Source organism: Meles meles, chromosome 3, assembly GCF_922984935.1.
Source record: "Meles meles chromosome 3, mMelMel3.1 paternal haplotype, whole genome shotgun sequence".
In the NCBI taxonomy this organism is placed as follows: domain Eukaryota; kingdom Metazoa; phylum Chordata; class Mammalia; order Carnivora; family Mustelidae; genus Meles; species Meles meles.
The window spans coordinates 34,007,377-34,028,640 of record NC_060068.1 but is presented as its reverse complement, the minus strand read 5'-3'; the positions used below and the strand labels follow the sequence as shown (position 1 = coordinate 34,028,640).

The window sequence follows — 21,264 nt, the reverse complement described above, 5'->3', positions numbered from 1 at the left end:
TCCATTTTTTCCTCAGGAACTGTTTCCTATGCCATAAAATAGCCTTTGGAAATATAATTTTTCAACTGATGTAGATATTCAACCACATAAATGCATGAAAGTTTAAAAGGTTAAGCCTAACTTAAATATCCACATTGAAGTTGCAAGCGTGACCTTCAATACATAGAGGGGAAGATGGAACAGGGGATCCATTAATCTGAAAAAGTAAAGGAAGGAAGGGAAAGGACAGGGCAGGGGCAGGAAGACAAGCAAAGGCCTTGCACAGAAGGTGGTAAAACCTAATCCAGGTATGTTGGTGATTATAATTGCTGTAAATTTAAAACTCCAGCTACTTGCCATTTTCAAGTGGCTTGCCCCAAACCCAAGGATATATAGGTAAAAAAATTGAAATATATATATGATGAATATATGAGTATATTCATAGCTGTATGAATATTAGACAAAATAGATTTTTAAGGGAAAAAAAAGACTCTAAGGCAAAAGGCATCAGAGGAGATTCAAGGGGAACCACATAATGATAAAAGGTTTGATTAATCATGAATATGCCACAAATCTAACCTTGCTTGTGCCCAACAAAATAGCTTCAAAATATGGAGGCAAACAATCAGAAAGGTTTAACTCCTTTAGAGGGAGAAATCAAATCTTATTGCCACAATGGAAGATTTTAACACAAGGTCAGCAATTCATAGATTATAGAGATTTAAAAAAACAGTATAAATATAAATTTGAGCAACACAACTTACAGAGTTGAATTAACAGACAACTACAGAAGCCTGCTTGCACTTAACCATATGAAAATGTGTATTCTTTACAAACAGTCAGAAATCTAAAAGCACATTTTAAAATAATCTATTGGTCAAAGATGAAATCGTCATGGAAGTTAAAATGAGAATGTTGAAAAACAATTATGAGGGTGCAAATAAAAAACATATTTAGAAAGAAATGAATAGTCTTTCATACTTTTATTAGGATGGAAGAAAAGATGAAAACAGGCTGAGCATCCAACTTAAAAAATTAGAAAAGAACAACAAAGAAAGAATCCAAAGAAAGCAGATGGAAGGAAATAATGAAGACGAGAGAAAAAAAATGAAATCGTAAAGAAAGATGCAACATATTGACTCAACAAAGCCAGAAGCTCTTTATTTGAAAAGACTAATAAAGTTGATGAACCCTTAGCAAGATTGATGAAGAAACAGAGAGAAGTAAATACAAAGAATATTAGAGGCAAATATGAATGTGAAAAAAGTGAAAAGATAACTAGAGAGTATTGTGAATAACTTTAAGTCTACAAATGTGAAAACTTAAAGAGGACTGAGTCAAATTTCTGGGAAAATATAAATTAAAATGTAGAGTAAAGAAGAAATAGAAAGCCTAAATAGTCCTATGATTACTAAAACAAGAAAATCTTGAATGGGTACATAAAAGTCTTCCCAAAAAGGAAATAGCAGGCTCGGATGGTTCACTGGCAAATTCTCCCAAATGGTCCAGGAACAGGTAAGTCTTTCACAGAGAACAGCAAACAGGGAGAAGACAAAGACAAGAACAGGAACAGAAAGGAAAATGAGAAGTCAATCTCATGATCCTAGTCGCAGAAATCCTAAACAAAATGGGAGCAGACAGCCTAAGGATGTACCAAAAAAGATAAGGATTGCAACCCAGTTTCATTTATCCCAGAAATGCAAGGTTGGCTCAACACTGAAAAAGAAGAAAGCAACTAATACAGTAGTTCCCCCCTTCTCTGTGGCTTGTTGTTCATGGTTTCAACTACCTACCATCAACTACGGTCCGGAAGCAAGATGATCTAAGACTACATCACGATGCCTATGTCATTCACCTCACTTCATCTCACCACACAGGCATCTTACCATCTCACATCATCATAGGGAGAAGGGTGAGTACAGTGTAATAAGTTATTTCGAGAGAGAGAGAGAGAGAGAGAGGCTACATACACACTTTTATTAGAGTATACTATTATAATTATTCTATTTGATTATGAGTTATTCCTGTTAATTTATTACCATGCCTGATTTATAAACCTTATCATAAGCATGCGTGTATAAGAAAAAGTGTAGTATGTACAGGGTTTGTACCACCCAATGATTTTGGGCATCCACTGGGGAGTTTGGAACATATACCCCACAGATATGGAGGGGGACTACTGTATAAGTAATTACTTAACAGTTTAAAAGAAAAGAGAACATAAGGTTAATAGACCCAGAAAAAGGAGTCAATAAAATGCAATAACGATTCATGGTAAGAACTCTCATCAAAGTAGGACCAGGGGACTTCCTTGAGCTGATAAGGGCATCCAGGGAAAAAAAAATCTCATAGCAAACATCATACTCTATTGTGACATGTGAAAAGCATTCTGTTTAAAATCAGGACAAAAGGGGCGCCTGGGTGGCTCAGTGGGTTAAGCCTCTGCCTTCAGCTCAGGTCATGATCTCAGGGTCCTGGGATTGAGCCCCGTATCGGGCTCTCTGCTTGGCAGGGAGCCTGCTTCCTCCCCTCTCTGGCTGCTGCTCTGCCTACTTGTAATCTCTCTCTCTCTCTGTAAAAAAGAAAAAAAAAATTAAAATCAGGACAAAAGAAGAATGTCGGCTAGCAACACTTCCATTTAACATTTTTTTTTTTAAGATTTTATTTGTTTATTTGACAGACAGAGATCACAAGTAGGCAGAAAGGCAGGCAGAGAGAGAGGGGGAAGCAGGCTCCCTGCTGAGCAAAGAGCCCGATGCGGGGCTCGATCCCAGGACCTGAGATCATGACCTGAGCCGAAGGCAGAGGCTTTAACCCACTGAGCCACCCAGGTGCCCCTCCATTTAACATTTTGCCAGAAGTACTAGTTAGCACAACAAGCAAGAAAAAGAAATCCTATTGGTCAGACTTAGCGGGGTTATTCTGTAATAACTAGTAATCCCAACATTTCAGAGATTTAAAAAATAGGACCCATCTGTTATTCATGCCCACTCTTATCAGTGGAGGATTCTTTGTATGACTACCCTAGAAATAAAAAGAATAAGGATTGGAAAGGAAGCAACAAAACTGCCATTATTCCCAGATGATGTAACTGTCTACGTGGAAAACACCAAAGAACACAGAAAAACTATTAGAATTAACAAGAATGCATAATATCGTCAGATACACAGTTGATATACAGAAGTTAATGCCATTCCTTAAACTACATAAGCAGTTCAGAAATAAGTACAATAGAAGATGCCATAACTAATAGCAAAAATATGCATGCGGAACCCAGTGGGGAAAAATCTAACAATCTGTTTAATATTTTTATGGGGAAAGTTGTAAAACATTAGAAAGGTATTATGGAGTAGATCTAATAAATGGCGGGACACATCATTTGTATGGATCAGGGAACTCGGTATCATGAAGAGGAAAATTTCTCCCAAATTGGTCTGTATTTCACATAGTCTAACAAAGTCCCAGTAGAGGTTTTTTCACGGAATTTGGAAAAGGATAAAAAATTTCGAATAGAAAAACAAAGGGCCAAGAATGGCCAAGCCCCTGCAAATAAGGAGGGTTTGTTTCACCAGATAGGGAGAAAAAAAAAACCAGCACACAACCATAGTCATGAAGACGATGTATACTGACACAGAGTTAGAAAAACTGAGGAGTGGACAGAACAGACATCTCCACGTGTAGATCAAACCTGACATACGACAGGACAGAACTGTTAGGGTGGACAGGCAGGCAAGACGATACATTAAAAAGTAGTGCAGGAACACTTGCTGTTTGTGTGGAAAACCACAAACATGGATCTCGACCTCAAGCCATAGCCACAAAGTGAATTTCAGATTTTTTTTTTTCTGACAGAGAGAGAGGGATCTCAAGTAGGCAGAGAGGCAGGCAGAAGAGAGAGGGGGGAAGCAGGCTCCCTGCTGAGCAGAGAGCCTGATGCAGAAGTCAATCCCAGGACCCTGAGATCATGACCTGAGCCGAAGGCAGAGACTTAACCCACTGAGCCACCCAGGTGTCCCCACAAAGTGAATTTCAAATCCAAGGCTTCAACATGAAGGGAAAATATTAAAACTTCTCAAAGAAAACACCATAGATTATCTTTATGATCTGGGTAGGGAGCAGGGAGGGATTTCCTAACTCCCCTCCCAAACCCCCCCACAAAAAATAAAGGAAAAGGTTAGTAAATTCGATTCGGTTAAAATGAAAAACACCTTCTCATCCAGACACAGAATAATGAGAATGAAAAGCGAAAGCAAAACAAAACAAGAAACAAAACAAAACCTCCTCCAAAAAAACAGGAAGAGAAAATTTGCAACTCATCTAACTGACAAAAGATAGTCATCTAGTACATATATTTTTTAAAAATCCCACCAAAACACCTCTTTAAAATCCTTAAGAAAAAGCCAAACCATCAACAGGAAACTGGATGACCGGCATCTCATATAAGAGAAAACAGGAACACAGAGAAGATGCTCCCTTGAAGGGTCTAACAATTTCAAGGGTCATTGAGATGTGAAGCAAGATTCCATCCCTGCAGGGAGTCTCACCAGCCCGGCCCAAGCCACCATGATTTCCCTCCCGGACATACTGTGGAGCCCAGTTCCCCAACTAGTTTCATGTCATACAATGTCACTGTCTTTTCATTGTGTTGACGTGTGCACTGAGGTGTAGAAGACCAGTGGGTGAAATCGCTCCCACCTTAGCCCCAACAAGATAGTCACCAAATCATACTCATGGTCATTGTGTTCTTCACTATCACACGTTCCAAGTCCAAGAAAAATGTGGTAAGGTGACTTCAGCATGTCCTGGAGGAGGCGAACTGTTCAATTTTATTAAATCTCAATCTTGGGGCACCTGGGTGGCTCAGTCGGTTAAGCATCTGCCTTCGGTCATGATGCTGGCGTTGTGGGATCGAGCCCCGCACTGGGTTCCCTGCTCAGTGCGGAGCCTGCTTCTCGCTCTGCCTGCCGCTCCCCCTGCTTGTGCGTGCTCTCGCTCCAGCAAATAAATAAAAATCTTTTAAAAAATAAGTCTCGGGGCGCCTGGATAGCTCAGTGGGTTAAAGCCTCTAACTTCAGCTCACGTCATGATCCCAGGGTCCTGGGATTGAGTTCTGCATCCAGGTCCTTGCTGGGAGCCTGCTTCCCCCACCCCCCTGCCTGCTTGTGATCTCTCGCTGTCAAATAAATAAATAAAATCTTTGGAAAAAAAATAAATCTCAATCTTGTGAATACATCTTTTTGGTATTCTATGTGATGAAGCAGTACACAAAAGAATTTCTGCTGCATAGAGACGTCAGGTTAGAGGAAAAGCACTAGTGTCTTTGGCTTCTGAGCAGAACTGGCCACTTTTCTCATGGAACACCATATCTATTCCAAAGAAGGACTGACCAACCATGGTTTTTTCAGACTTCAATGTTTGGTTGATATACTTTTTTGAAGATTTTATTTATTTATATGTGAGAGAGAGCAAGCAAGAGCAGGGGGAGAGGCTGAGAAAGTGGGAGAAAGAGGCTGAGAAAGTGAGAAAGTGGGGAGCTCCCCACTGAGCAAGGAGACTGATTCAGGGTTTGATCCCAGGACCCTGAGATCATGACCTGAACCAGAGGCAGACACTTAACCGATTAAGCCACCCAGGCATCCTGGTTGTTTTTTTCTTGAAAGTCAACCAAATGAACCTGTCACTTCAAGGAAGTAACTGATGGTATTTGTTGTCAGTGATAAAATTCAAAGTTTCAAGAGAAAACTGGGAGCTTGTAAGACCCGTATCCCCGTCTGTGACCTTGACACTTTCCTAATACCCACAGGCTCTTCTGGAAGGATGAGATCAGTAATGATATTAGTGGATATGATTGTAAAATATCGCATAATGAAATGTACCAATATTTGGAAGATCAGCCTAGTTCAGTGAATTCATATGTATTCATATGAGTGTCGTTTCCAAACGACCAACATATGATGTTATTAGAATCATGCAAGGGCAAAAGATCCATTCAAGATGCAAGACGGACCAATGGATTTTAATGAGGACTCAAAGTCCACTGATATATTTTCAGATTCCAAATTGCAACTAATATTAAAAAAACTACCACCTGCCGAGTTTTAGCATAGTATCAAGGAAAACTATTCACTAATCTCAAAATGCTGTAAAAATACTCTCCCCTTTTCCAACCACATATTTGTGAGAGGTTGGATTTTTCAACCCAGATAATATATGTCAAGAGATTGAATGCAGAGCAGATAAGAGACTCCAGTTCTCTTTTTGTTGTGTTGGTCATTAAAGAGATTTGTACAAATACTGTAAAACAGTATCACTCTTCCCTGCAATTTTTTTTTTTTACTTTGGAAAATCTAGTTATTTCCATAAAATATGTTACTGAAGTGAACATGTGATAGGTTATTATTGCTAAATTATCAGTTGCAATGGCTAATCTGATGAATATTGGTAGATGTGATCTACATAAGCAAAAGTTCTTTGGGGCCCTTCATCATTTTTAGGAGTATAAAGGGGTCCTAAGACCAAGTCATTTGAGAACTGCTGTCCTAGAAAAATATGCACTGATGTACAGGGAAACGTGTAAGAATGTTCATAGCAGCAGTATCTATAATAGCAAGAGTCTGGAAACAACCACACACTTTCCTGTACCGTAGACTGGGTGAAGAGAGGTCATGGACAATCTCTGACGCACTTCACAATAAAAAAAATAATTCTTAGAGATGGCCAAAAACCAAACCCATAGCCAAAACCAAACCTAAAAACAAGCCGCTGAGAGCAGCCGAGCCTCCTTCCCACTCCAACCCCCATGCTCGTGTGGGGCTCCCAAGAGTACCCAGTGATTGTGTATACGTATGTGTTGTGCAAACAGGTATGACACACCCTCCTTTTTTTGCTGTTACACAAATGGCCACATCCTCTTTGTCACTGCTCTTTGCTCTAGTTTTTTTCTCTCTGTGATGGATCTAGGAGATCATTCGCTACTTCTAGCCACTCTTACTCTTTGTAATAGATCCAGAGCATTCCATGTGTGGACCTCCTGTAATTTGTAATCGAGCCCCCACGGACGATAAGCTCAGTTGCTTCCAGCCTTTGGCCATGATTTCCACAGTATATCCCAAATACCTCTGCATGCATCTTTGTGTACATGGGTGTGTATATCCACACAATAAATTACGAGGTGTTGAAAGTTGAGGTCAAGGGTGTACATCTCAAGCACTGATACTATTGCCGAAGTGCCCCCCAAAAGGGCAGGGCCAGTCCCCCCACCAGCCATGTATGTGAATGTGTCCTTCCCTACACACCCACCATGTTTTGTCCCCACTTATCCAAAAGATGAAATCGCATTCCTGTGTAGTTGCTCCTCTTTAATTACACCAGAAGGCAGAAGACAACGTTTCCAGTTCTGATTTGAACTGCACCTGGTTGATAAGCACCAGACACCCTAGTGGTTGGGCTCTGACAGAGGAGGGGCAACCCCGAAATCCCGCGTGTGGGCGCGGTCCACAGTCCCCGGCCCCAGGGGCCCCTGCATCCCCTGCATCCCTTAGACGAAGAGCTTGCATTCTTTTCCTTGGAGGAGCGCACCAGAGCGCACTACCCCGGGTGACCGCTGGAGGGCACCAGCGCCCGCCAGAACGCGCCAGGAGACTTTGGGGTGGCTCCACTCTCCTCCCAACCTAGGGCCTCGGCTCCGCGCCCCCCCACCCTGGCCCTCCGCCCTCGCTGGGTGGGTGACCCGCTGGCTTCCCCAGGACTCAGGGCTGCTGGGCTGGAGGGGCACGGGTGGAGTGGACGCAGCCCCTCAAAGCCCATTGGCTCTGCCCCGGGCCCCTCTGAAGCTCGCCCGGCTGACACTCATGGCGTTCCCCAGAGAGGCCAGTGGGTTGGGGTCACTGGTGGGACAGCCTGTCCAAGGGCCTTCTACCTTTGTGCTGGCCAAAGGGTCCTTGTTCACAAAAGCCTGGACAAACTCCTCAGGCCCGATGTGCCGTAGCCGTTCCTGCACCAGAAGGGAGAAGAGAAGTCGGGAAAGGGAGGAAGGTGTGGGGAGGGAGGTGCCCAGCCAGGGCCTGGCATGGTACTTCTGCGGGCTCCCTGCCTGTCAGCCCATCCGGGATGGTCTCTGGACAGCTTCCCTTCTCCCTAGGGCTCCACAGCCCCATTCTGGGTTGTCACAGAGCTTGAAACCATCCCGAAGGAGGCACCCCTCTTTTCCCATGCCCACGGGCTGCCGAAGCTCATGGGGGGCAGAAGGCAAGGTCCCCATAGGGCGTGCTTGGGAGATGCAAGACCCAGGAAACTCGGCTCGAAACTGGGAAATTGAAACAACCTGCTCCCTCCAGGGGAGGTCTGGGTCAGACTCAAATCCTGGCTCTGTCCCTTCTACTGTGTGACTTCAGGCAAGTCTCTTTACTTCTCTGGGCCTTAGTTTCCTCACTGGTGCAAAGGGAATGATAATAGCACCTCCCCAGCGTGGTGTGGGAAGATGAAATGAGATGGTGCGCGTTAAGTTCTGAGTATAGTGCCGGAAAGCAATATGGGAGCCATAAATGGTAGAGGTTTAAAAGAGAAGACCTATGGCCCCACCTCCCCTCTCTCTGGGGCAGGCCCCTCGGCCTCTGCACCTTTAAGGAATCCAACATGTGGGAGGCCAGCCTGGGGTCTGGACTCCTATTTGGACTTCTCTGGAAGGTTAGGGTGGGTGCAGTATGTCTGCGAGTCCTACATGGGGAAACTGAGGCCTTGGTAGGGAAGGCACTCGGAGTGTGAAGCTCACACAGCAGGTGGTGGCAGAGCCAGTATTTGAGCCCAGTTCCTCTGCCCAGGGCCCAGACTCTCAGGCAGGCCCCGGGTCCTGCAACCCTCCTGCTGGAATGGTGAGAGACCATCCCAGAGCCAGGGCACCCTGGAGGTGCCTGGCTGGCCCTGCTGTGACAGGCTCAAGCCCCAGGGTTACACAGACACAAGGCGGGAGGCCAGGGATGGCCGGTCCTCAAGTTGTTCCTGGCTCTGGGTCTGGCTAGAGGAGGGCCCAGGCCTGCTCACCAACTCCACATGGGTGAGCTGCTGGGCCAGAGTGTAGGGGTCACTGCAGACGCCGAGGAGCTCCCGGTGGATGGAGGCGGGTGGCTTGGTCCTGTAGGAGATGGGCTTGTCAGCGCCCAGCAGGCCTTCCGGGCCCTGGCCCTGGGCAGCCAGCTTCTGGTGCAGAGCCTGTAGGAGCTGCTGCATCCTCTTTCGGTATGCCTGGAGAGGAGATGGAAAGAGAGGAGCTCAGGCCCGAACACCCATCTCCTTGTGTCTAGCCTCTGAGGCTCTGGGCCGGCCGGGTTGTGAGCTGTGACTGTCTGTGCCCACCCCCGTGTCCGTCCTGAAGCAGGACCCAGCCCAGGGTGGCAGGGAAAGGCTGCAGGATGACCAGTGGGAGCTGAGAGGAGCACCTATTGGGGAGGGTGACCGGTGTCTGGGGGCTGCCCCTGCTCTCTGGGCAGTGGGACAGGCTGGGGTGCACACTGCCAGGGAGACAGAGGCAGGGAGAAAGGAGGGAGACATGGAATGGGCTCTGCCCCACCCCCGCCCTGGGGACCCCCTCCACTCTCCCGACTCTGAGAGGCCTTCCCATCTGTGCCCCAGCAGTACTTGCCCAGGTCACCCGATGTGACTTCCCTATGGGCCACTGTGGGAGATGACAGGGCGGTTTACTGCCCCACTAGAGCGACAGCTCGGCGGGGGCAGGGAAGCCTGCGTGCTCCCCTCTCTGTGGGCAGAGCAAGGTCTGGCTCTGGGCCCCTGGCGGGCCTTTACTAACCACTTCCGCGAACAAAAGTGTCTCACCATGCAGCTCGGACAGATATATGCTTGCTTTGGGCTGTCCTGGATGGGGTGCAGGGAAGTGAGGCCGTGCCCACCCCCCGCCGGAGGGGTACCTGCCTTTCCACACTCAACAGGGAAATGGATTATTCCCGTCAGAAACCCCCAAGGTTTCTTGAGGAAGGCACCATCAGACTGGCTGTGTTTACAAAATTTGAGGCCCACCGTTCCCAAGGGGTTGGTCACTAATCCACAGACAGAGCCCCCAAACTTGTCAGCTGGGCCTCCCCCACCCAGAGGTTGATTCAGCTCCAACAAACTGAGGAACTGGCTTGGGAGCAGGGGCGGGTGTACCCAAACCCTAGCTCTTGCTCCCAGAGCCCCGGGGGCAAGGCCCACTGCTCAGCTGGATGGTATGGGGGTAAACTGAGGTCCAAGTCTTCCGTCCATCGCCTGCGGAAGGAGAAGCCCCTCTCAGCTCTGCGGGTCCAAGAGTATGGTTAGCATGCTGCTGGGCAGGTCTTCACAGGAGTTGGGTCCATCTTGTGAATCCCAACACCCACACCGCCCTCCCCCCACATCTCTCTCCTCACTCAGTCTGTCGGCAAAGCCTGGGGCCCTCTCTCAGGCTGCATCTGCCTCCAGTTCCTCCTGCCTCGGGCTGTTGGCAGGCTTGTCTGCACCATCCTTCCGTGCTGGAGATCCCCCCACCCCACCTGCATCTGGGACCACTCCCCTGCCGTCTGTCCCTTGGTCCTGGGTACGCTGGATCATGTCCAGAGCATCAGTCAGTGTCTATGTGGACAATATTCATCTCACGTGCAGCTTCTTCTCAGCTCTCGAGCCACATGGCAAAGGGGCCACCTCCACCCAAGGTGTGTAAGGGGCCAGCTTGCTCCCCTTGCCCAGAGGTGCCTCCTCTGTCCGCATCACTGTCTCAGTGAATGGAGCAACTGGAGCACTTGCGTCCGGGGCTCAGGCCGGGGCCATCCTCAAGCACCATCTCCCACACAGCCCTCCTGACCATCGCCGACCCTCCTGATTTTGCTTTCTGTGATCTGCATGCTTTGTCTCTGCTGCAAGCCCTTGGAAGGCCCCCTGCATCCCTGCTGGGCTCCCTCCACTCCACTCCACAGCCAGAGATGTCGGTTGAAAACGCACATCTAACCTCTGCATCCCCCTTCCTTTAAATACCCCAGTGCCTTTGCAAAGACAGAAGTCCCGTGGGCTCAGGGGTCCTGAGGTCAGCTCTGGCCACACTCAATGGCCTCCACATGGCCTCTGTGCCCCTTCTCAGTGCTCCAGACCCAGGCCACTCCTCCATCCCTCTAGCCCCTTCCTCTGGCTCTCACCCCAAGGGGTGACCCCGGGAGGGCCTGTGCGACTCTCTCCCTCTTCAATGTTCTTCTCATGCTTGCGACCTCAGAGCACTGGGCTTCCTTCCCACCCTTGGCCAAGCCTCGATCAAGTGATTGTGCATCTCCTCTCTCTGCTCTACCAGCCGCACGCAGATTACACCAGGTCACTGTCTGCTGGTCCCCAGAATGAAGGACCTGGGAGGGGCTCACAGACACGATGTACCAACTGGATGAACGTGGCCTTTCCCCGGTTCTAGCTGGCCTGCCTCACTGGTATAGACTGCGGAGCCCTCCTGAAGTCAAGGGCACAGCATGTCTGTGCCTAGAGTCTGACAGAACCACGGACTTACCCTATTTTAAAAAATACGCAGATGATTTCAGAAGACTTGTTTCTTCTGAACCAATATATACACTCCCAATGATGATCATTTTCTGCTTGCGAATTCCTTCAGAATTCACCCGGCAGTGTTGACCTCTAGCTCATCTGTTGGTTCTTTCCCGAATCTTCTGTACCCCATTCTGAACAGGGGGATGGTGTGTGCTGGTTCCTCTCTCATTTTCTCATGAGTCCTATGCCCTTGTGGATAGAGGCTGAGAGATCTAGGTACGTCTGAGCAGACCCAGAGACTGAGCTCTGAGGATGCTGAGGCTGTCCCTTGTCCCTGTCAGGAATGCACGCTCCAGAGCATGGGGGACACCAAGCACAGCAGAGCTCCACCCCTCTTCGCCTGGCAACGCCATCCAATTCCAGAGCCACCTGCCAGGTACGCAGAGCTGGGTTTCAAGTACAGAGGTCATCCAAGGTGAAGACTATGGCTCCCCAGGTGCCTCCTGACCATTCGTGGTTAGAACTCATTTCTGGCTGGACAGTCAAGGACCTCTGTCCTTTGGAGTTCTTGAAAATCCCACCTGAGCCAGCCCAGGGTACCTTGCAAAGGGCTCAGCCCAGCCCGCACAGGCAGACACCACTTTGTTTTCTGTGTTAGCTTCCCACCGCCCTGTGCCCTCAGGGGGCTGCGTAGGGCGCCTCCGGGGGCAGCAGGGTCAGCCCAGCAGATAGTCATGGAAATGGGAAAGCAAGGCCATCCCTGGGGAGGGCCCATGGTATCAGCTTCTTCTGCAGCCACCCTTTACCAGCTGTGACCTCGGGGCCTCCCCTAGCTTCCCCCTCTCAGCCTCGGCACTGGCCTCCCTGAGCCAACACTGCTGAATCCAACCTATGGACAGCCCCTCCATGGCAGGTCCCCTGCCTAGCACGGGGTGCCTAGCAGGTGTCTTGATGCAGTGGCCATGTTCAGTCATGGAGAAGGGCCTTCTCAGCTCCTCTCAGGCCTTTTGTTCCCAGATGCTGAGAGGTGGAGAGGGCCGTGGTGGGAGATCAAGAGGGTTCGGGACAGGGAGCAGCAGGTAAGAGGGCAGCGTCACCTTTCCTGGCCCTCTGATGGGGATGCCCCCTTGCCCCTGGCCCTGTGCTGTTTCCTCTCCTTCCCTGAGCCCCACTGTTATCTCACAGCCCTTATCACCCTCCCTCTTTATACAAAGACAGTGAGGGCTCAGAGAGGTTAAGGAACTGGCCCAAAGATGTACTCTGAAAACACTCGTGCTCATTTTGCTGATTTGGGTGAGGCACTTTATATCATTTGATCCGGTCCCTGTGTGAGAAATCTTTTACAGGAAAATGCTGAAATATTTTTGGAGCCAAAGATACAATGTTTAAAAATAATTTGGAGGGAGGGGGAAGTGTGGGAAGGGAGAGAAGAAGTGAATCTGGCAAAATGTTGATTAATTGTTGAGCCTGGTGATGCGTATGTGGGTGTTCAGGGTTGTTCTTCTCTGTGTTTGTGTATGCTTGAAACATTCCCCAGTAAGAACTCGTACCCATTTAAGTAAAAGCCCTGTATACCTGAATTCTGGAAATACTTTGTTCCCCATCACAGCTCACACTGACCAAGTGCTGAGGTAAGAACACACATGACTGCCGGGACTCTTCCCTACAAAGTTGTCTGATGGTGATGATTATCCTGTTTTGCTGAGGAGGAGACTGAAGCTCAGAGAGGGGAAGCGCTTTGCCCCAGGTCACACAGCTGTGGTTTCTGAGCCGGGGTCTGAGTGGGCTCAGGTGCTCTGACCTGGACCCCATGCTCTGAGTCCTACAGTGGCCCTGCCTGATCAGACCCGTCACCAGCTCCTTTCCAGGCCGAGCCCTTGTGCTCTGTGCTGGGAGGGGAGCAGCCCATGGTCCTCCTCCAGCCTTCGGGGGGAAGGGAGGCAGCACCCAGAGGACACGCCCTTTGGAGTGGGTGCTTTCTGGGCAAGGACAACTTGGGGATCTCAAAGACACAAGGGAGCACCCCCATTTCGGCCCACACCGCTCAGCACACCTAACTAGATCCCAAGGTAAGGAATGAGAATGCCTCAGGTGAATTACATCTGCTCCAAAAACCCACACTTAGGGGATGGCAGCTCTCAACAGTCATTCCTAGGCCTCACTCATTTCTCATCCATGGGGCGATGAGAAAAGATTTCCCAGCACGGCCCTGGTGGTAGGCCTGACAGCTTCTCAGGAGGTTGGCGAGGAGGCTCGGTTTCCCTCAGAAACCAGCCCAGGACTTACACCATCCCCACCACTGCAGTTGGAAGGACAGGAAATGGCTTTGCCAATGGCAGAGGCAGGCCTGACAAGGGAGGATGATTCTGTCTTGTCAGTGGTTGGGATTTCATTCTGCTGGAGATTTCCTGGGGAGAAGGTGCTGAAGCAGGAGACTGGGCTCTCCTCTCCCTGAGAACCCAACTTCTCTCCATCCAACCATCCATGCGTCCACCCCTCTGCTATTGCCCATCTCCCCTTTTATACAGCCCCCCACCTTCAGACCCATCAATTCACTCATCTGTCCTTCCTTTTTCTTCCTAATGTTTGCCACTCACTCATCCAGCTACCTACCCATCCCTCCCCCCACCCATCTACCCATCCACCCACTCATCCATCCATCCATCCATCCATCCATCCATCCATCCATCCATTCTTCTATCTACTCATCTATCCATCCCTCCTTAGTCACCCATCCATCCATCTATCCATCCTTATTCACCCATCCTCTCAACCACCCACCCATCTATCAACTCATCTATCCATTCATTCATCCACCCATCCATTCTTCTACCCAACCACTCACCTGTCCATCCAACCATCCACATTCGTCCATTCCCCTACCCACCCTCTAATCCTCCCGTATGCCCATTTATCCACCACCCCACCTACCCATCAGTCTTTCCACAACCATTCACACCAAAAATCCAATTGCCTATCAGAATACCTAATATCTATCATCCTCCCTCCACCCATCCATCAAGGTAGCCAACTCTCTATCTATCTGGTCAGCCAGCATCTCCCTCCCTGCTTCTACTCACCCCTCCTGATTCATGCAATCATAGGGCCTTCTCTGACGCCATTTCCTGCTGCATCCTAAGCCAAGAGTCAGGATCCCCAGGTGGATTAGGAGATGCAGAGGAGGAGGAGGAGGAGGAGAAGCGGGAAGTGATGACCCTCATCTCCCTGAGCCCTCAGAGTGGCTAAGTCACTTGTCTGCCATGTGATGTGGCCCACAGGCAAGGTCTCCCTCTCTGCTTTATGGATCCCTGTTACCATCCCGCCTTCGCAGTTTTCCTTTGTTTCACAAGCACCAGGCTCCGCCATGTCCAGACCCACTTTGAGGCCCACGACTAGCTCACCAGCTTGCCACATTCAGCCTCCTAACAGGGAAACTGATCTGCACTCCCCCCGCAATGCTCTCTCCTAGGGAAAGCTGCGTCAGTGCCAGCCACAGAATCATCCTGGAGATTCCGATAAACCTGTCCCTTCTAAGTGTACCAGGAGACCCCCCTCCCCTCTGTGGGGTCCTTCTCTGTATTCTGACCCTGGTCCTGAGAGGTGGGGATCTGTTCTCCTTTTACCTTGAAGCGCCTTCCCCAGAGTACGCAGCTGGGAGAACGGGGCAGGGAGTCGGGTACCTGATGTCCACCCCACTGGCTGCCTATCAAGTCACAAGGGCTGCCTTTACTTTGCGATGTGGTTTTAGCCACAGTGGAGGGTTGGGGGTGGCTGTTTCCTCTTCTGCCTAACCAGGGCCCTCCAGGCCAGCCTGAGGGGTCACGGACCGAGGGCCCTGCTGCAAGAGCCCGAGTGGGTCCTTCCTTGGCCTGGCATCTGATGCCATGCATGAGCACAGTGCAGGAGAGGGGTCAGGAGACCAGACCTGGAGCCACAGTCCTGGTTTCCCTGCCTCCTCGGCAGGGCCTGATTTCCCGATGGGGCAGAAAGGGGCTGATCTGAGAGGGGCTGCAGGTACACACGAGGGCCCTGAGGTTGGCCCCAGGAACTGGCTCCGGTCCCGGGGGCAGGGGCGCAGACAGGGCGCACCCCTTGCACTAGGCTTGCCTACCTCGTCACAGGGGGCAATGCGGCCCATCACGTCCTTCAGGTGCCCGATGGTCGACTCCTCCTGGAAGTCCCGCGGGAACGTCTCCGTCCATTCGGCCAACAGCTGGAGCAGTTTGGGGCCGAACTTCCGGACCCGGGCCTGCAAGGGAAGCCACCAAGCGTCCGCACTGGTGAAGGGTGCCTAGAGGCGCCGCCCCATCAGCCCCTGCGTCAGCCACGCACTGCACACGCCCCGCTGGGGTCGGCTATCCCGGCAGCGCCCCTGGTGGCCAGAGGAGGTATGCCTGGTGCCTTCTCTGTGTCAGGTCAAAGGGAGGCCACCCAGGGATGAGGGCTTGACCACAGGGGAACAAGGGGGGACAGACGCACATTTGGGGCAGAAGCCTCTGTTGTTTTTGCCTGCTGGGCATCCCGTCTCCCTCGCTGTGGTGATAACATCTCAGTTTGCTTTGGGGGTTTCCGTCCCCCTCATCCCCAGCCCTTGGGGTTCAGGGGTCAGCTTACTCCGCCTCAGGCCCCCTGGCAGGGGTCCAGATCAGTGCTGGCCAATGAGAACATGGTACACTGCCCATCTTGCACAGTGACTGGCTCACGGATGGGCATGTTGCCCAAACTAAACCACTGAGCTCGGGACTTTCCTTGGGACCTGTTTAGAACGTGGCTTGCTGTTTCCGCTGGAATTGGGAAGAGTAGATGGTGAGCCCGGAGTGGCAGAGGCCACCTGTCACCGGTCAGGGAGAACCTGCCGGAGTGAGGGTGAGGCTGGCCTCGAGGAAAACGGAGCAGAGGGTCGGAGGGAGAAAGACCCTGTTTCCATGGGGGTCGTTTGAGCCACGGGAGCCAGTGGTTCTTGGTGACTTTGCAGTTCTGTGAGCCAAGGAAAGTCCCTTTGTCTTAGGCCAGTTGTAGTTGGGCTTCTATTGCTGTAACAATGGAGCCCGGTGGACATACCTGTAAAGAGTCACAGCCCGCGGGATCTTGCTGGGACGGAGGAATGGAGGTCCCTTCACAGAGGAAGGGATGGTGGAATGGAGTTTGCTGAGGGCAGATGGCACAGGGCCATCCCAGATGGCAAGGGTCCTACTGATGTGGCTCTGGGGTCCCGGGTGCCGTGAGCTCAGGGGCTCCCACGGGGCAGTGGAAATGGCACCTGGTTAGAGGTTCCAACTCCGTCCCTTCTAGCTCTGAGCCCCAGACAAGTCAGAAACCCCTGCGGGCTCCTGCCCAGGAGAATGGGGACCATTACCACCACTCCAAGAGGTGGATGCATGAGGACGTGTCAGGGGAGTGTCTGTACACAAGAGGGCCCCTGTCCTGCCCCTCACCTTGTCCAGCACCGGCTGGTCCAGCTGCTGCTGCTCAATACACAGGTGGCAGACCCGGGCCAGGAGCTCCCGGGGCTCGATGAAGAGGCGGGAGCTTAGAAGGAAGGTGAAGATATAGGCTTTCTGAAAGGGACACAGAGAAAGGCAACATGACATGTGCTCAGAAGGGCATGGCAGGGCTGTGCCCTCTGGTCCAAGACCAGCCCCAGCCCTAGCGTCTCCCCCATGTGTGGTAGAAAGGAGCCCGCTCTGATGGCCCTCCTCCCCGCTGGGTGGGTAACCCACCTCGGGGTAGTAGTCGGTCGTGGGCACCAGGTGCTGGATCAGGGTGTCCAGGGAGGCTGATGAGGGAGCCCCATCCAGGAGGGGCTGCCCGGTCTGCTCGCCATCTGTGGGCTCGGTGGGAGGTGGGCCAAGGCTGCCAGGGGTGACCATGTCGGAGGCGCTCAGGGTCCGGGGCATGCCTGTCTGCAGTAAAAGGAGTAGTTAGGCACACCTGGACTGGGGGCCCGCTGGTCCCCTGGGCTCCTGGCTGGGTGGGTTCTGCCTCCTCCAGGAGCTTTGGTGCCCATCCAAGCCCAGTGATCAATCACTTCCTTGGTGGGGGGGTGGCTGGGGGATTCCTACCCCCAGCAGGGCATCCCTCAGCAACCAACCCTCCTCCACTCTTGGTCCAAGCCACTTAGGGACGATTCTTTCCGCTCCTACCCCCAGGGAATGTTCTTTTGGGCATGGTTTAGACAATTCACAGATTGTCCCTGCCCGTGGCCACACAGACGATTAGTTCAAGGGTGGGCCTGGTCCAAGCTGGAGGGCTCAGGCGCAATCCCAGAACATCTGCGGCACTCAGAAGCTCTCTCCATCGCTGGGGTCCCTGAGCCTGGCTCTCTCACTGCTGCACCCAGGGTCCGGCCCCCGCCTGGAACATACAGAGTGGGTGCTCAGTCAAGGTGGGGGTGTTCAAGTGACTCAGTGGGGCAGGTGACAACAGAGGAGCCCGAGATGACACCTCTGCATAGGGCGATGGGGCCAAGGGGCGGGCCTTCCAGAGGGAAAAGCCCTGGGGGCCTGGCTCCGCACACTCACCCCTCATCTCAGCACGTAGCCCTCCCATCCTTCAGATGAGGTACAGGAAGTTTCGCAGAGAAAGGCAGGTGCCCAGCTTGCACACTGAGTACCTGGCCGAGTTGGGTCTTGAAGACAGGTGTGTCTGAGGACAGGCCCCGTTTGTGTCTGAGGACAGGCCCCATTCCTGTCCACCAGCCCAGCTGGGCCCTAATGTTGGCGTCCCCAGAGCACAGACTCCAGGGCACGTGGGCAGACCCTGGAAGTGTGACCAGCGGTGCCCAGGGCCTGAGGAGAGAAGCATGTGCTGGCTGGCGATGACGGTCAACTCGGCCCCTCCTGGGACAAGCCAGCCCTCCCACACATTGTGTTTGACCCGTGGACACCAGCCCCAGGTGCCGACTCTCCTTCCTAGCTCAGATCCTGGCTCCGGACCCAAGTCCCTCCCCCTGGTGCCTCCATCTGTTGGGTCTGCCTCCTGGCATCCATTTCCTTTCCTCGCAGCCAGAACACCAAGCTTGGCAGGGGTTCCCCCAATAACGACTTCCAATGAATACTGACCGAGGTGCTGAGATGTCAGGAAGGCTCCGCCCACACCGGGCCAAGGGGTGGGCACTAGGCCAGGCTGGGCCAATCAGACGCTGCCACCCTGAAATACGCAGCTGAAGGGGGCGTGGCCTGAAGAGGCAGGCCGGGGAGGGCTTGGCTTCTGAGTCACAGCTTCTCCCCACTTCAGGCATGAGCTTCTGATTCAGTTTCCCTGCTCACGTCCCCTGCTCCCGCTGACCAGCCTCCACCCCTGAGGCGCACCAGTCTCCTCGCCTTTGGGTCTCCAGGCCCAGCATCTGGAGGTCCTGGGGCTCCCGCCACAGTTAGCAGTAACGAGGGGGCCAGTCTGCATTGCATCTGCGTTGGAGGCATGCGCCACCCCCACCCGCCGGGGATGCCACCCTGCAGGTGGGCACCCTTCCTTCTGGGGATTCGTGCTGTCAGACCCAGAGCCCACCTGCTGTCGGAGTCTAGTACTGAACAACTTCTTGGTACTATGTGGCCTAAGCCTAACTCCTGTATGGGACACAGGGGGAAATGTCTGCAGGCACAAGTGTTGGACCAGGTGGAATTACAGGGAAGGCACAGACCTAGAGGATAACCTTTCTCTCATTCTCCAACGTTTGACAGAGAGGTGTGTAGCCCAAATATCTAACATTCCTCTTTACTAGACAACACAAAACACCCGGCAAGAGGCTGGCAAGGGCCCCGTGATTCCCCCAGGGTGAGGTCCGTCAGAGAGAGGCCAGAGCTGTGGCCACAAAACAACACAGCTCCACTGGACTCCTGGGGGTGCTGACCACATGCTCAGACCGTCCACATTTAAGGAATGCCAGAACTCCTGACTTGTATGCTTGGTATCCTGATTTTATTTATTTATTACTTTCTTTTTCTTAGAGCAGGGAGCAGAGGGAGAGGGAGAAAGAGAATCTCAAGCAGGCTCCACACACAGGAGCCCGATGTGGGGCTCAATCTCACAACCCTGAGGTCTTGACCTGAGCCGAAATCAAGAGTCAGATGTTCAACTGACTGAGTCACCCAGGTGCCCCAAGGACCCTGATTTTATTTATTTATTTATTTTAATATTTTATTTATATATTTGACAGACAGAGATGACAAGCAGGCAGAGAGGCAGGCAGAGAGAGGGGAGGAAACAGGCTCCCTGCTGAGCAGAGAGCCCGATGCAGGGCTTGATCCCAGGACCCTGAGACCAGGACCTGAGCCGAAGGCAGAGGCTTACCCCAATGAGCCACCCAGGCATCCCCCTGATTTTAAAGATGGCAATTCAACTTATTAAAAAGAAAAAAGGCCACCATGGGGGCCACTGCATGGGACAAGAGCATATTTAGAAAGAACATCTCTAGCTCCCAGGTGACCAGTCTCCACTCCCGCTCTGCTGTCATAGTCCCCCGTAGTGCTGGTTGCCATTCTAAAAACCTGCAAAGAACAGAAAGCCATGCAGAACCTATGGAAGAAAAGTACCTGGCTGGTCAGCAAAGCGTGTCCTGGGGGCTGGAGAGGAGATGGGCTCCCAGGCATCTGTGCCCAGCTGGGCAATGGACCAGGCCTGGCCAAAGGGAGAGAGTCAGAGGATGACCCTTTGCTGTGTGAAGAGTCTCCCGAGCTTTTCAAGTGCCTTCATGTGCTGAGAATGGGAAGAAGAACCCCTCCTCTTACGTTTATGGAGAGGAACCCCGATTAAGTGCACAAAGCACCCAGCACAGTGCCTGCCATGGAGAAGAAGGGGCCACCAAGACCACTGAGCCCTCCCCAAGAGCCTGTGCTACCCGCAGGGTCTGGAACCATGACACCTGTCATCGTTCCAACTGCTAATGGTGCTCTGGGCCAAAAAGACTTGTCTCCTGGGGTCCCTCGATTTACCAGGGTTTGCAAGCTGGCTGTGGCCTGGACAGCCCTCTACTGTGAACTTCCTGCCCCGGGGAGGGAGCTCCCGAGAGCAGCTATCACTGGCTGCCGATTTAGCCTTGCAGGCTGACGTAAGCCCACAACGCCTAGTCGGAGCCTTCTGCCCTTGCCTGAGTAGGTGGCAGAATTTTACACGTTAATACATTCTCATCCCATCACCCCTCCCCCATCACCTCCTTTTAAAAAATTCTGGGAAATGATGCTTAATGTGAAATTTACTATAACTTAATGTGAAATATACCATTTCAAGGGTATACTTTCAGTGGCACCAAGCACGTTCCCATGGTTGTGTAAATGTCACCACTCCCCGTCTCCAGAAGCTTTTCATCTTCTCCAACTCAAACCCCACATCCAATCAGCAATCACACCTCGTCCTCCCCTCCGCCCACCCTGGCAAACCCTTCCACATCCTGTCTCTAGGAATGTGACTGTTCTAGGCACCTGTATGAGCAGAACCATAGGGTGTTTGTCCTTTTGTGACTGGCTTATTTCACTTCACATCATGTCCTCAAGGTTCACACATGCTCTAGCGTGGGTCAGAATGTCCTTCCTTTTTTTTTTTAAAGATTGAATCATATAGCCCATATATACATATATATGTACATATATATATGGACAGACTCACATACTTCCATGTTTTCTCTATCCCTTCATCTGCCAGTGGGAATTTGAGTAGTTTCAGCCTTTGTCACACCCTTGTCCACACTAGCTGCACTCTCACTACTTCTCACTCACTGGCAATGGAAAAGTGTTCCAATTGCTCTACACCCACGCCAACGCCATTTTGTTTTTGGTTTTCGTTTCTTCTTCTTCTTTTTTT

At 51.3% G+C, this 21,264-nt stretch overlaps 1 protein-coding gene across 4 annotated transcripts in view; it reads right to left on the bottom strand.

Annotated features, from left to right (window-relative positions):
• Positions 1 to 21,264, bottom strand: part of RASGEF1C (RasGEF domain family member 1C) — a 78,968-nt gene that overhangs the window by 16,441 nt on the left and 41,263 nt on the right. For 2 of the 4 annotated variants that reach the window (XM_045998811.1, XM_045998807.1), the window contains exons 2-6: positions 17,190 to 17,372; positions 16,905 to 17,027; positions 15,581 to 15,718; positions 9,019 to 9,219; positions 7,898 to 7,972 (exon numbers count right to left, since the gene is read on the bottom strand). In XM_045998811.1, coding sequence (XP_045854767.1) covers positions 7,898 to 7,972; positions 9,019 to 9,219; positions 15,581 to 15,718; positions 16,905 to 17,027; positions 17,190 to 17,366 — 714 coding nt within the window. In that variant the 5' untranslated portion in view covers positions 17,367 to 17,372. Of the gene's footprint in view, positions 1 to 7,897; positions 7,973 to 9,018; positions 9,220 to 15,580; positions 15,719 to 16,904; positions 17,028 to 17,189; positions 17,373 to 17,612; positions 17,710 to 17,990; positions 18,014 to 21,264 lie in introns of those variants that run through there. The other 2 variants (XM_045998809.1, XM_045998810.1) reach the window with 2 other exon arrangements.